A 14360-nucleotide genomic window follows, 5' to 3' on the forward strand; every position below is an offset into this window, starting at 1 on the left:
AGCAAGAGCGACCTCATTGATGTATATAGAGAAGAGAGTCGGTCCAAGAATTGAACCCTGTGGCACCCCCATAGAGACTGCCAGAGGTCCGGATAGCAGACCCTCCGATTTGACACACTGAACTCTATCAGAGAAGTAACAGCTTCCTATTTCGCAACAAAGCATCCTTCAAAGCATCCTTCACTCATGCTGCTGTAAACTGACTATCCTACCGATCCTTGACTTTGGTGATGTCATTTACAAAATAGCCTCCAACACTCTACTCAGCAAATTGGATGCAGTCTATCACGGTGCCATCTGTTTTGTCACCAAAGCCCCATATACTACCCACCACTGTGACCTGTATGCTCTCGTTGGCTGGCCCTCGCTTCATATTCTTAGCCAAACCCATTGGCTCCATCGATAAGTCTTTACTAGGTAAAGCCCCGCCTTATCTCAGCTCACTGGTCACCATTGCAGCACCCACCCATAGCACACACTCCAGCAGGTATTTTTCACTGGTCACCCCCAAAGCCAATTTGGCTGCCTTTCTTTCCAGTTCTCTGCTGCCAATGACTGGAACGATTTGCAAAAATCACTGAAGCTGGAGACTTATTTCTCCCTCACTAACTTTAAGCACCAGTTGTCAGAGCAGCTGACCGATCACTGAACCTGTAAATAGGCCATCTGTAAATAGCCCAACCAACTACCTCATCCCCATACTGTTATTTTTATTTATTTTTTTGCTCCTTTGCACATTCATCGTCTGCACATCTATCACTCCAGTGTTTAATTGCTAAATTGTAATTATTTCACCACAATGGCCTATTTATTGCCTTACCTCCCTTATCTTACCTCATTTACACACACTGTATATATACGTTTTCTATTGTGTTATTGACTATGTTTGTTTATTCCATGTGTAACTCTGTGTTGTTTGTGTCGCACTGCTTTGCTTTATCTTGGCCAGGTCACAGTTGTAAATGAGAACTTGTTCTCAACTAGCCTACCTGGTTAAATTAAGGCTAAATAAAAAAAAAAATAGATAAAGTCTATATACAGTGTGTGTAAATGAGGTAAGATAAGGGAGGTAGGGCAATAAATAGGCCATAGTGGCAAAATAATTACAATTGAGCAATTAAACACTGGAGTTAATCATAAGGCATACACCCCCGCACTTCTTCTTACCAGAGATGTTTCTGTCGGTGCGATGCGTGAAGAAACCGGTTGGCTGTACCGACTCTGATAAGGTATCCCGAGTGAGCTATGTTTCTGTGAAACAAAGAATGTTACAATCTCTGATGTCTCTCTGGAAGGGAACCCTTGCTCGGATTTCATCTACCTTGTTGGGTGGCTACTTCAAAGAATCTCAAATATAAAATATATTTGATTTATATAACACTTTTTTAGTTACATGATTCCATATGTGTTATTTGATAGTTTTGATGTCATCACCATTATTCTACAATGTAGAAAATAGTCAAATAAAGAAAAACCCTTGAATGAGTAGGTGTCCAAACTTGACTGGTACTGTATATAATATCTTTGTCATGTGAATGCTCTATATAAAAGTACCATCTATTTCAAATGTATCTGTTAATTGTTTTTGTAAACGTAAAAAAAAGCAGCTCTATGAGAATAATCATATGGAGGATGTGCCGTTTGTGTGTTAATGTATATGTACAGGTGTTTTTATTTATTTTTTAAATTCCAAACCTTTTCCTTGGGAACAAAAAAAAAAGTTTGTAGGAAATTGGGTTGGAAAATAGTTGAGTTATTGCCTAGACTGGTGAGGGTTAGGGAGAGAGTTGAGTTATTGACTAGACTGGTGAGGGTCAGGGAGAGAGTTGAGTTATTGACTAGACTGGTGAGGGTTAGGGAGAGAGTTGAGTTATTGACTAGACTGGTGAGGGTCAGGGTCAGGGAGAGAGTTGAGTTATTGACTAGACTGGTGAGGGTCAGGGTCAGGGAGAGAGTTGAGTTATTGACTAGACTGGTGAGGGTTAGGGAGAGAGTTGAGTTATTGACTAGACTGGTGAGGGTTAGGGAGAGAGTTGAGTTATTGACTAGACTGGTGAGGGTTAGGGAGAGAGTTGAGTTATTGACTAGACTGGTGAGGGTCAGGGAGAGAGTTGAGTTATTGACTAGACTGGTGAGGGTCAGGGAGAGAGTTGAGTTATTGACTAGACTGGTGAGGGTCAGGAAGAGAGTTGAGTTATTGACTAGACTGGTGAGGGTTAGGGAGAGAGTTGAGTTATTGACTAGACTGGTGAGGGTCAGGGTCAGGGAGAGAGTTGAGTTATTGACTAGACTGGTGAGGGTTAGGGAGAGAGTTGAGTTATTGACTAGACTGGTGAGGGTCAGGAAGAGAGTTGAGTTATTGACTAGACTGGTGAGGGTCAGGGTCAGGGAGAGAGTTGAGTTATTGACTAGACTGGTGAGGGTTAGGGAGAGAGTTGAGTTATTGCCTAGACTGGTGAGGGTCAGGGAGAGAGTTGAGTTATTGACTAGACTGGTGAGGGTCAGGGTCAGGGAGAGAGTTGAGTTATTGACTAGACTGGTGAGGGTTAGGGAGAGAGTTGAGTTATTGCCTAGACTGGTGAGGGTCAGGGAGAGAGTTGAGTTATTGACTAGACTGGTGAGGGTCAGGGAGAGAGTTGAGTTATTGACTAGACTGGTGAGGGTCAGGAAGAGAGTTGAGTTATTGACTAGACTGGTGAGGGTTAGGCATGCATGCGGTTGGTTGGTCGGTCTGCCTGAAATTTGATATAGATGATGTCTTAAAGATAATCAAAAGTCTTTGTACTTTATTTTTTTAAGTCTTGTTCATTTGTTAGACTATTGGTTAAAGGTGCAACACAATATTGATTATTAAATTACCTTGCATCTAGTTCAGTTTTATCAATCACTTAAAACATATTTAATAATTATCTCTTATCTTGCTTGATGACTGTGGGCATTTTTGCTTACTTTTCCAACTTCTAAAACCAAAGTAGTGCCCCTGAAAGCAACTGTGTATCATGTTTTAGGTTCTGATGTGTTGTTAAAGTAAGGTAAAACAAATTGTTTTCACACAACAAACATTATTTGTGATGGATGAAGTACTGACTTTATACACTGATTATACCACACATTAGGAACCCCCCCCCCCCCCTCTCGAATAATAAATAGTCTTTCCACAATATCTTTCTTTGACGTGTGTTTAAGGTGTTTCATCTCTGTCATTGTGTTGTACAGTGATCGGCTTCAACATGGAGACAGTGACGTACAAGAACCTGAAGTTCCAGGTGTGGGATCTTGGTGGGCAGACGGGAATCAGGTAATTGAATGAATACCACAACAAGCCTTTCATGCATACACTGAATATACCAATCATTAGGAGCACCTTCCAAATAATTAGTTGCACCCCACAGAACAGCCTCAATTCATCGGGGCACAGACTCTACAAGGTGTGGAAAACGTTCCACAAGGATGCTGGCCCAGGTTGACTCCAATGCTTCCCGCAGTTGGCTGGATGTCCTTTGGGTGGTGGACCATTCTTGAAACATGTGAAAAACCCATCAGCATTGCAGTTCTTTACATGAACCGGTGTACCTGGTACCTACTACCATACCCCATTCAAAAGCACTGAAATCTTTCATCTAGCCTATTCACCCTCTGAATGACACACACATAAAAATCCATGTCTCAATTGCCTCAAGGATTAAAAATCCTTATTTAACTTGTCTCCTCCCCTTCATCTACATGTCTCCTCCCCTTCATCTACATGTCTCCTCCCCTTCATCTACATGTCTCCTCCCCTTCATCTACATGTCTCCTCCCCTTCATCTACATGTCTCCTCCCCTTCATCTACATGTCTCCTCCCCTTCATCTACATGTCTCCTCCCCTTCATCTACATGTCTCCTCCCCTTCATCTACACTGATTGAAGTGGATTTAACAAGTAACATCAATAAGGGATCATAGCTTTCACCTGGTCAGTCCATGTCATGGAAAGAGGAAGTGTTCCTAATGTTTTGTATACTCCGTGTTTATCAGTGATACACATTGTTGCTACAGCATTTTGACATCTATTCCTGTGTTACTGTAGAGGGTCAACCACCAGCACCTCCAAGGTGTTATTGAAGATGACCCTCTCATCCACCTCCTTGCTACAGTCTGGGGTCTTCAGCAGGTCTAGAACTCCTCTCTTCAGCTCCGGAGGAGCAGTGGAGCTGAAGTCTAACACCTCAGTCAGGAAGTCCAGAAGCAGTTCTCCTCTCTGGTCCCCCTCAGTGAAACACTCAGTGATATCCATCTGAGACGGCAGCTTGTAGCTCTGGTAACTCACTGTCTTAGAGTCCAGGTAGGCTTTAATATCACCTGTAGTCACACACTGACTGATCTCTGTGTTACACAGCTGGGTCCTGAAGGTCCTCCACAGCTTTCCCCAGCCACTCTCATCTACAGACATGATACACATTATAACCTCCCATAGTAACAGAACCCCACAGTGTAACAACCACATATATGCTATTTAATGACTTAGTTCTAATAGTAACTCATGATAAATTTGTTGTAATATGTAATTCTATGTTCCACCTAAAGTAAGTATAACAGAGCTCTGGCATGGAGTCTGGTAACACTACAGATGCAATGCGTGTACATATACAGTCAAAAAGGCCAAGTCCTCTAATGCAGCACTCCATCACTCTCCTTCTTGGTCAAATAGCCATTACACACCCTGGGGGTGTGTTGGGTCATTGTCCATGTGACAAATAAAATTAGATTTGTTTTATTTGGGCTGCAATCGGAAGTGCAGTTAACTCTGCAGCAGAGGTAACTCTGGGTCTTCCTTTCCTGTGGCGGTCCTCATTAGAGCCAGTTTAAACATAGCGCTCGATAATTTTTGCAACTGCACTTGAAGAAACTTTCAAAGTTCATGAAATTTTCCAGATTGACTGACCTTCATGTCTTAAAGTAATGATGGACTGTTGTTTCTTTTTGCTTAAATTGTGCTGTTCTTGCCATAATATGGAATTGGTCTTTTACCATATAGAGCTATCTTCTGTATACCACCCCTACCTTATCACAACACAACTGATTGTGCCAAACACATTAAGGAGGAAAATAAATTCCACAAATTAACTTTTAATAGGGGTTGGTCAGGATCCACGTGTACGAAAAGCATGTTTGTACACGTGAAATGCATTCCAGGTGACTACCTCACGAAGCTGGTTGAGAGAATGCCAAGAGTGTGCAAAGCTCTCAAGGCAAAGGGTGGCTACTTTGAAGAATCTACATTTTGATTTGTTTACTACATGATTCCATATATGTTATTTCATAGTTTTCATGTCTTCACTATTATTCTACAATGTAGAAAATAGTAAACATAAAGAACAACCCTTGAATGAGTAGGTGTGTCCAAACGTTTGACTGTACATGAACTCAACTGACTCACCAGACACCAGAATTACAAGTAGTTTTCCATTCCTGTCCAGGAGGCTCTGGTAGAATGTGACTGTAGCACCTGGATCCTTCACGTAATACAACATCTGATGGAGTACAGGGGAACTCTCATGTTATTGTGATAGAAGACTGAATATGACTAGATAAATACACGGATATACAGTGGGGAGAACAAGTATTTGATAACCTGCAAAATCGGCAGTGTTTCCTACTTACAAGCCCTGAAACCTGAAGGATCTGGAGAAGGTCTGTATGGAGGAGTGGGCTAAAATCCCTGCTGCAGTGTGTGCAATCCTGGTCAAGAACTACAGGAAACGTATGATCTCTAATTGCAAAAAGGGTTTCTGTACCAAATATTAAGTTCTGCTTTTCTGATGTATCAAATACTTATCTCATGCAATAAAATGCAAATGAATGACTTAAAAATCATACAATGTGATTTTCTGGATTTTTGTTTTAGATTCCGTCTCCCACAGTTGAAGTTTACCTATGATAAAAATTACAGACCTCTACATGCTTTTTAAGTAGGAAAACCTGCAAAATCGGCAGTGTTACAAATACTTGTTCTCCCCACTGTATAAAAATGCAACATGCAACAATTTCAAACATTTTACTGAGTTACAGTTCATAAGGAAATTAGTCAATTTAAATAAATAAATTAGGCCCCTAGTCTGATCTATGGATTTCACGACTGGGAATAGAGATCTGTGACCAACAGATGCATATACAGTACCTTAAAATAAAAAAGGTAGGGGTGTGGATCAGAACACCAGTCATTATTCGGTGTGACCACCTCATGCAGCGTGACACATCTCCTTCGCATGGAGCTGATCAGGCTGTTGATTGTGGTCTGTTGAATGTTGCTCCACTCCTCTTCAATGGCTGTGTGAAGTTGCTGGATATTGGCAGGAACTGGAACATGCTGTCGTACACGTGGATCCTGACCAACCCAAACATGCTTAAATAGTTGAGTATGCAGGCCATGGAAAAACTGGGACATTTCCTGCATCTAGAAATTGCGTACAGATCCTTGTGACATGGGGCCATACAATATCATGCTGAAACAGGAGGTGATGGCAGTGAATGACTGGCACGAAAATGGGCTTGAGGATCTCGTCACGGTATCTCTGTGCATTCAAATTGCCATCGATAAAATGCAATTGTGTTCGTTGTCCGTAGCTTATGCCTGCCCGAATCACCCGGTACAGTTGAGAAAAGGATTCATCCGTGAAGGGCACACTCCAGCATGTCAGTTACAACGCCAAACTATAGTCCGGTCAAGACCCTGGAGAGGACGATGAGCAGATAAGCTTGACGGTTTGTGCTGAATTTGGTTGAATAAATCCACAGTTTCATCAGCTGTCCGGGTGGCTGGTCTACGACGATCCCGCCGGTGAAGAAGCCGTATGTGGCGGTCCTGGGCTGGCATTGTTATACGTTGTCTGTGGTCGTGAGGCTGGTTGAGCATACTGCCAAATTCTATAAAACGACACTAGGCGGCTTATGGTAGAGAAATGAACATTCAATTCTCTGACAAGCTCTGGTGGACAATCCTGCAGTCGGCGTGCCAATTGTACACTCCCCTCAACTTGAGACATCTGTGGCATTGTGTTGTGTGACAACTGCACATTTTAGAATGGCCTTATTGCCCCCAGCACAAGGTGCACCTGTGTAATTATCAGTGGCGGCCATTCAAGGCAGGTGGGACAGAGCTGGATGTAAACAAACAGAGCAATAAGCTTTTTGTGCATATGGAACATTTCTGGGATCTTTTATTTCAGCTCATGAAACACTTTACATGTTGCGTTTATATTTTTGTTCAGTGTAGCAATGTATTGCACTTATTGTAGTATACACACTATCCCCTATATACAGTTGAAGTCGGAAGTTTACATACACCTTAGCCAAATACATTTAAACTCAGTTGCACAATTCCTGACATTTAATCCTAGTAAAAAATCCCTGTTTTAGGTCAGTTAGGATCACCACTTTATTTTTAATAATGTGAAATGTCAGAATAATAGTAGTGATTTATTTCAGCTTTTATTTTTTTTATCACATTCCCAGTGGGTCAGAAGATTACATACACTCATTTAGTATTTGGTAGCATTGCCTTTAAATTGTTTAACTTGGGTCAAATGTTTTGGGTAGCCTTCCACAAGCTTCCCACAATAAGTTGTGTGAATTTTGGCCCATTCCTCTTGACAGAGCTAGTGTAACTGAGTCAGGTTTGTAGGCCTCCTTGCTCGCACACACTTTTTCAGTTCTGCCAACAAATTCTCTATAGGATTGAGGTCATGGCTTTGTGATGGCCACTCCAATACCTTGACTTTGTTGTCCTTAAGCCATTTTGCCACAACTTTGGAAGTATACTTGGGGTCATTATCCATTTGGAAGACCAATTTACGACCAAGCTTTAACTCCCTGACTGATGTCTTGAGATGTTGCTTCAATATTCCCACATACGTTTCATACTTCATGATGCCATCTATTTTGTGAAGTGCACCAGTCCCTCCTGCAGCAAAGCACCCCCACAACATGATGCTGTCACCCCCGTGCTTCACAGTTGGGATGGTGTTCTTCAGCTTGCAAGCCTCCCAAACATAATGATAGTCATTATGGCCAAACAGTTCTATTTTTGTTTCATCAGACCAGAGGACATTTCTCCAAAAAGTACAATCTTTGTCCCCATGTGCAGTTGCAAACCGTAGTCTGGCTTTTTTTATGGCGGTTTTGGAGCAGTAGCTTCTTGCTTGCTGAGCGGCCTTTCAGGTTATGTCAATATAGGACTCGTTTTACTGTGGATATAGATACTTTTGTTCCTCTTTCCTCCAGCATCTTCACAAGGTCATTTGCGATTGTTCTGGGATTGATTTGCACTTTCATCTCTAGGAGACAGAACGAGTCTCCTTCCTGAGCGGTATGACGGCTTCGTGGTCCCATGGTGTTTATACTTGTGTACTATTGTTTGTACAGATGGACGTGGTACCTTCAGACGTTTGGAAATTGCTCCCAAAGATGAACCAGACTTTTTTTCTGAGGTCTTGGCTGATTTCTTTTGATTTTCCCATGATGTTAAGCAAAGAGGCACTGAGTTTGAAGGTTTGACATACATCCACAGCATGCGCAAAGTAGATGCCCTAATCGACTTGCCAAAACTATAGTTAGTTAACAAGAAATGTGTGGAGTGGTTGAAAAACGAGTTTTAATGACTCCAAACTAAGTGTATGTAAACTTACAACTTCACCTGTAACTCCATCTGGGTAGTTCTACCTGTATCATGTGAATGAAGTCCATCTTCTTGGTCAAATGGTTCTCTCTCCAGTGCTTCTCAAACTCAGTGGCCGTCATCTTGTTCCAAGTGAATTTAATGTAGTCTAGGTTTGGTTTCTGGGACACCAACACTACACAAGATAAAGATATATGAAGTAACAGTACATTCATATAATTACAGAGCTAATCATACTGAACTATATACCAGTATAGAGATGTAATCATCCTGAACTACACTACTGGTCAAACATTTTAGAACACCTAATCATTCAAAGGTTTTTCTTTATTTGTTTACATTGTAAAATAACAGTGAAGACATCAAAACTATGAAATAACACATGGAATCATGTAGTAACCAAAAAAAGTGTTCAACAAATCAAAATATATTTTATATTTGAGATTAGACAAATAGCCACCCTTTGCCTTGATGACAGCTTTGCACACTCTTGGCATTGCACACCTTTTTGGTTACTACACAATTCCATGTGTTATTTCATAGTTTTGATGTCTTAACTATTATTCTACAATGTAGAAAATAGTAAAAATAAAGAAAAACCTGTGTAATCACACTGAACTACATGCCCGTGTAGAGGTGTAATCACACTGAACTACATGCCCGTGTAGAGGTGTAATCACACTGAACTACATGCCCGTGTAGAGGTGTAATCACACTGAACTACATGCCCGTGTAGAGGTGTAATCACACTGAACTACATGCCCGTGTAGAGGTGTAATCACACTGAACTACATGCCCGTGTAGAGGTGTAATCACACTGAACTACATGCCCGTGTAGAGGTGTAATCACACTGAACTACATGCCCGTGTAGAGGTGTAATCACACTGCACTACATGCCAGTGTAGAGGTGTAATATAAATGCAACATGTAAAGTGTTGATACCATGTTTCATGAGCTGAAATAAAAAATCCCCAAAATGTTCCATACACAAAAAGCTTATTTCTCTCCAACTTTATGCAGAAATTTGTTTACATTCATGTTAGTGAGCATTTCTCCTTTACCAAGATAATCCATCTATCTGACAAGTGTGGTATATCAAGAAGCTGATTTAACAGCATGATCATTACACAGATGCACCCTGGGGACAATGAAAAGCCACTCTAAGATGTGCAATTTTGTCACAACACAACAGATGTCTCAAGTTTTGAGGGACCGTGAAATTGGCATGCTGACTGCAGGAATGTCCACCAGAGCTGTTGCCAGAGAAGTTAATGTTCATTTCTCTTCCATAAGTCGCCTCCAACTTCGATTTAGAGAATTTGGCAGTATGCCCAACCGGCCTCACAACCGCAGATCATGTGTAACCACGCCACCCCAAGACCTCCTCAACCACAGACCATGTGTAACCACGCCACCCCAAGACCTCCACATCCGGCTTCTTCACCTGCAGGATCGGTGTTGCATGTTGATTTATATTGTTGTTCAGCGTATATACAGTAGGGCAAAAAAGTATTTAGTCAGCCACCAATTGTGCAAGTTCTCCCACTTAAAAAGATGAGAGAGGCCTGTAATTTTCATCATAGGTACACTTCAACTAGAAAAAAAAATCCAGAAAATCACATTGTAGGATTTTTAATGAATTTATTTGCAAATTATGGTGGAAAATAAGTATTTGGTCAATAACAAAAGTTTATCTCATTACTTTGTCATATACCCTTTGTTGGCAATGACAGAGGTCAAACGTTTTCTGTAAGTCTTCACAAGGTTTTCACACACTGTTGCTGGTATTTTGGCCCATCTCCTCTAGAGCAGCGATGTTTTGGGGCCGTTGCTGGGCAACACAGACTTTCAACTCCCTCCAAAGATTTTCTATGGGGTTGAGATCTGGAGACTGGCTAGACCACTCCAGGATCTTGAAATGCTTCTTACGAAGCCACTCCTTCGTTGCCCGGGCGGTGTGTTTGGGATCATTGTCATGCTGAAAGACCCAGCCACATTTCATCTTCAATGCCCTTGCTGGTGGAAAGAGGTTTTCACTCAAAATCTCATGATACATGGCCGTATTCATTCTTTCCTAAACACGGATCAGTCGTCCTGGTCCCTTTGCAGAAAAACAGCCCCAAACCATGATGTTTCACAGTAGGTATGGTGTTCTTTGGATGAAACTCAGCATTCTTTGTCCTCCAAACACGACAAGTTGAGTTTTTACCAAAAAGTTATATTTTGGTTTCATCTGACCATATGACATTCTCCCAATCTTCTTCTGGATCATCCAAATGCTCTCTAGCAAACTTCAGACGGGCCTGGACATGTACTGGCTTAAGCAGGGGGACACGTCTGGCACTGCAGGATTTGAGTCCCTGGCGGCATTGTGTGTTACTGATGGTAGGCTTTGTTACTTTGGTCCCAGCTCTCTGCAGGTCATTCACTAGCTCCCCCGTGTGGTTCTGGGATTTTTGCTCACCGTTCTTGTGATCATTTTGACCCCACGGGGTGAGATCTTGGAGCCCGAGATCGAGGGAGATTATCAGTGGTGTTGTATGTCTTCCATTTCCTAATAATTGCTCCCACAGTTGATTTATTCAAACCAAGCTGCTTACCTATAGCAGATTCAGTCTTCCCAGCCTGGTGCAGGTCTACAATTTTGTTTCTGGTGTCCTTTGACAGCTCTTTGGTCTTGGCCATAGTGGAGTTTGGAGTGTGACTGTTTGAGGTTGTGGACAGGTGTCTTTTATACTGATAACAAGTTCAAACAGGTGCCATTAATACAGGTAATAAGTGGAGGACAGAGGAGCCTCTTAAAGAAGAAGTTACAGGTCTGTGAGAGCCAGAAATCTTGCCTGTTTGTAGGTGACCAAATACTTCTTTTCCACCATAATTTGAAAATAAATTCATAAAAAATCCTACAATGTGTTTTTCTGGATTTTTTTCCCTCATTTTGTCTGTCATAGTTGAAGTGTACCTATGATGAAAATTACAGGCCTCTCATCTTTTTAAGTGGGAGAACTTGCACAATTGGTGGCTGACTAAATACTTTTTTGCCCCACTGTACCCATAGAGAATTCAGTATGATTATATATACCCTTATAGAGGTGGAGCTGCTGGGCGCTGGGTTCCACCACCTGGTTGTCCACGGTTACTGAAGGATGCTTCAGATGCAGCTGAGAGAACATCTCAAGGTCAATCTCACCTGAGGAGAGGACAGGTGATGTTGGTAAAATGAGAAACACATACTGTAGGTCTCACCCGAGAACAGCTGAGACAATCCTACAGGTATGTCTATCTCACCTGAGGAGAGGACAGGTAATGTACAGTATGTATTATGTTGTGTATAATGACCAGTGTCTATTTTTGTATACAGCAGTACTGTGTGTTAAAGTCCGTCAATGTCCCCCTTCGGGACATTAAAGTTCCTCCTATTCTATCCTATTATAGGAAGAGAAACACTGTGCAGGAATGAGGGCTTTTGTACTAGATACAGATCCAGAGCCCGTGAACTGAAAGTAAATCAGAGTCCTCATAGTTTCATTGATTGGATTGAAACAGGATTGAAACATATTTCTTTAGCTACTTGGAAGAGACTCACTCTGCCGAAAGACTTGTGAAAGGGGACATTGAGGTGAATGAGTATCTGACAGCTGGATAGCGGTCTACAAGATGGAGAATGATTACAAGTGTTCAAAAATACATGTGACCCTAATCAGGTATGAAGCAAATATCAAAAAGTGTTTGTCTTTCAAACATAAAGAGTAAGATCTACAGGACGTTTCAAAGTCATGTCATTTTATCATGACTAATCATGTCAGCTACCCAATAAGTAAATCATGGATATCAGTGATCATTTGTCATCATTTCTTGACACTGGAGGTGCTCAAGTTCAGAACGACTGACAGTCAAAACCCATACAGCAGTATGAAGCGCAGAGACACAGCTCTGACATAACTTAGGTAGCCTAGCGGTTAAAAGTCTTGGGACAGTAAGCAAAAGGTTGCCGGTTTGAATCCCCGAGCCGACTAGGTGAAACATTGTTAATGTGCCCTTGAGCAAGGCACTTAATCGTAATTGCTCCTGTAAGTCGCTCTGCATTTGATAAGTGTCTGCTAAATAGTTACAATGTAATAGCATGTTACTGTACAGCCACTGCATTCCAATTTAGGCTTTTATCAGTGCCCAAATCAGCCATTTTCAACCCGTACAATTGTAGAGGGTTAAACAAAGAGTAAATATTTGAATTTTCTCAACTAAATGTTTATCTATGATAGTTTAATCCTTTGACACCATGGTTCTTCCTCACCTGCTCCACTTCCCACTCCCATCACATTAAGATTGGCTTTTCCCTCTCCAATGCTGGGGAAGAAACAGGCAGGACATTGTGCTTTCAGGAAAGGTACTCGTACTACCATGAAACATATACTGTGTAAGATCCTCAAATACTTAATGACATCCAAAGTTATGCCCTTGTGATGTTCTGTCTAACACGGGGTTAAGTGTCCTTGGAATTGTAGCCATAATTGGGCTACTATGTCATTACTGTTACCTGGCTAGTGTATCAGAACTGTTACCTGGCTACTATGTCAGAACTGTTACCTGGCTAGTGTATCAGAACTGTTACCTGGCTAGTGTGTCAGAACTGTTACCTGGCTACTATGTCAGAACTGTTACCTGGCTAGTGTGTCAGAACTGTTACCTGGCTAGTGTGTCAGAACTGTTACCTGGCTAGTGTGTCAGAACTGTTACCTGGCTACTATGTCAGAACTGTTACCTGGCTAGTGTATCAGAACTGTTGTCTGGCTAGTGTGTCAGAACTGTTACCTGGCTAGTGTATCAGAACTGTTGTCTGACTACTGTGTCAGAACTGTTACCTGGCTAGTGTATCAGAACTGTTACCTGGCTAGTGTGTCAGAACTGTTACCTGGCTAGTGTGTCAGAACTGTTGTCTGGCTAGTGTATCAGAACTGTTACCTGGCTAGTGTATCAGAACTGTTACCTGGCTAGTGTATCAGCACTGTTGTCTGGCTAGTGTATCAGAACTGTTACCTGGCTAGTGTATCAGAACTGTTGTCTGGCTAGTGTATCAGAACTGTTGTCTGGCTAGTGTGTCAGCACTGTTGTCTGGCTAGTGTATCAGCACTGTTGTCTGGCTAGTGTGTCAGCACTGTTGTCTGGCTAGTGTGTCAGAACTGTTACCTGGCTAGTGTGTCAGAACTGTTGTCTGGCTAGTGTGTCAGAACTGTTGTCTGGCTAGTGTGTCAGAACTGTTACCTGGCTAGTATGTCATTACTGTTACCTGGCTAGTGTATCAGAACTGTTACCTGGCTACTATGTCATTACTGTTACCTGGCTACTATGTCAGAACTGTTACCTGGCTAGTGTATCAGAACTGTTACCTGGCTAGTGTATCAGAACTGTTGTCTGGCTAGTGTATCATAGCTGTTGTCTGGCTACTATGTCATTACTGTTACCTGGCTACTATGTCATTACTGTTGTCTGGCTAGTGTATCAGAACTGTTACCTGGCTAGTGTATCAGAACTGTTGTCTGGCTAGTGTATCAGAACTGTTACCTGGCTAGTATGTCATTACTGTTACCTGGCTAGTGTATCAGCACTGTTGTCTGGCTAGTGTATCAGCACTGTTACCTGGCTAGTATGTCATTACTGTTACCTGGCTAGTGTATCAGAACTGTTGTCTGGCTAGTGTATCAG

The 14360-nt window shown here is 41.9% G+C and overlaps 1 protein-coding gene across 1 annotated transcript; it reads right to left on the bottom strand.

Moving 5' to 3' along the window:
• Positions 1 to 2771: 2771 nt before the first annotated feature.
• LOC115124003 (histamine N-methyltransferase-like) lies at positions 2772 to 13277 on the bottom strand. The gene is made up of 5 exons (XM_029653377.2): positions 12952 to 13277; positions 11740 to 11847; positions 8701 to 8831; positions 5420 to 5513; positions 2772 to 4422 (listed from the first exon to the last, which is right to left on the bottom strand). Exons 1-5 carry the CDS (start codon positions 13058 to 13060, stop codon positions 4061 to 4063), a joined length of 804 nt encoding a protein of 267 aa, XP_029509237.2. The 5' UTR covers positions 13061 to 13277; the 3' UTR covers positions 2772 to 4060.
• Positions 13278 to 14360: the final 1083 nt, after the last annotated feature.

The sequence above is a fragment of the Oncorhynchus nerka genome, linkage group LG1 (genome assembly GCF_034236695.1).
Source record: "Oncorhynchus nerka isolate Pitt River linkage group LG1, Oner_Uvic_2.0, whole genome shotgun sequence".
NCBI classification, from domain to species: domain Eukaryota; kingdom Metazoa; phylum Chordata; class Actinopteri; order Salmoniformes; family Salmonidae; genus Oncorhynchus; species Oncorhynchus nerka.

Coding starts and splice junctions, on each gene's coding strand:
- LOC115124003 (XM_029653377.2), bottom strand. CDS start 13,060: ATGGTAGTACGAGTACCTTTCCTGAAAGCACAATGTCCTGCCTGTTTC. Junction 5,514..8,700: donor ACTTCATTCACATGATACAG/GTAGAACTACCC, acceptor GTACTCCATCAG/ATGTTGTATTACGTGAAGGA. Junction 4,423..5,419: donor ACTTGTAATTCTGGTGTCTG/GTGAGTCAGTTG, acceptor TCATGTCTGTAG/ATGAGAGTGGCTGGGGAAAG.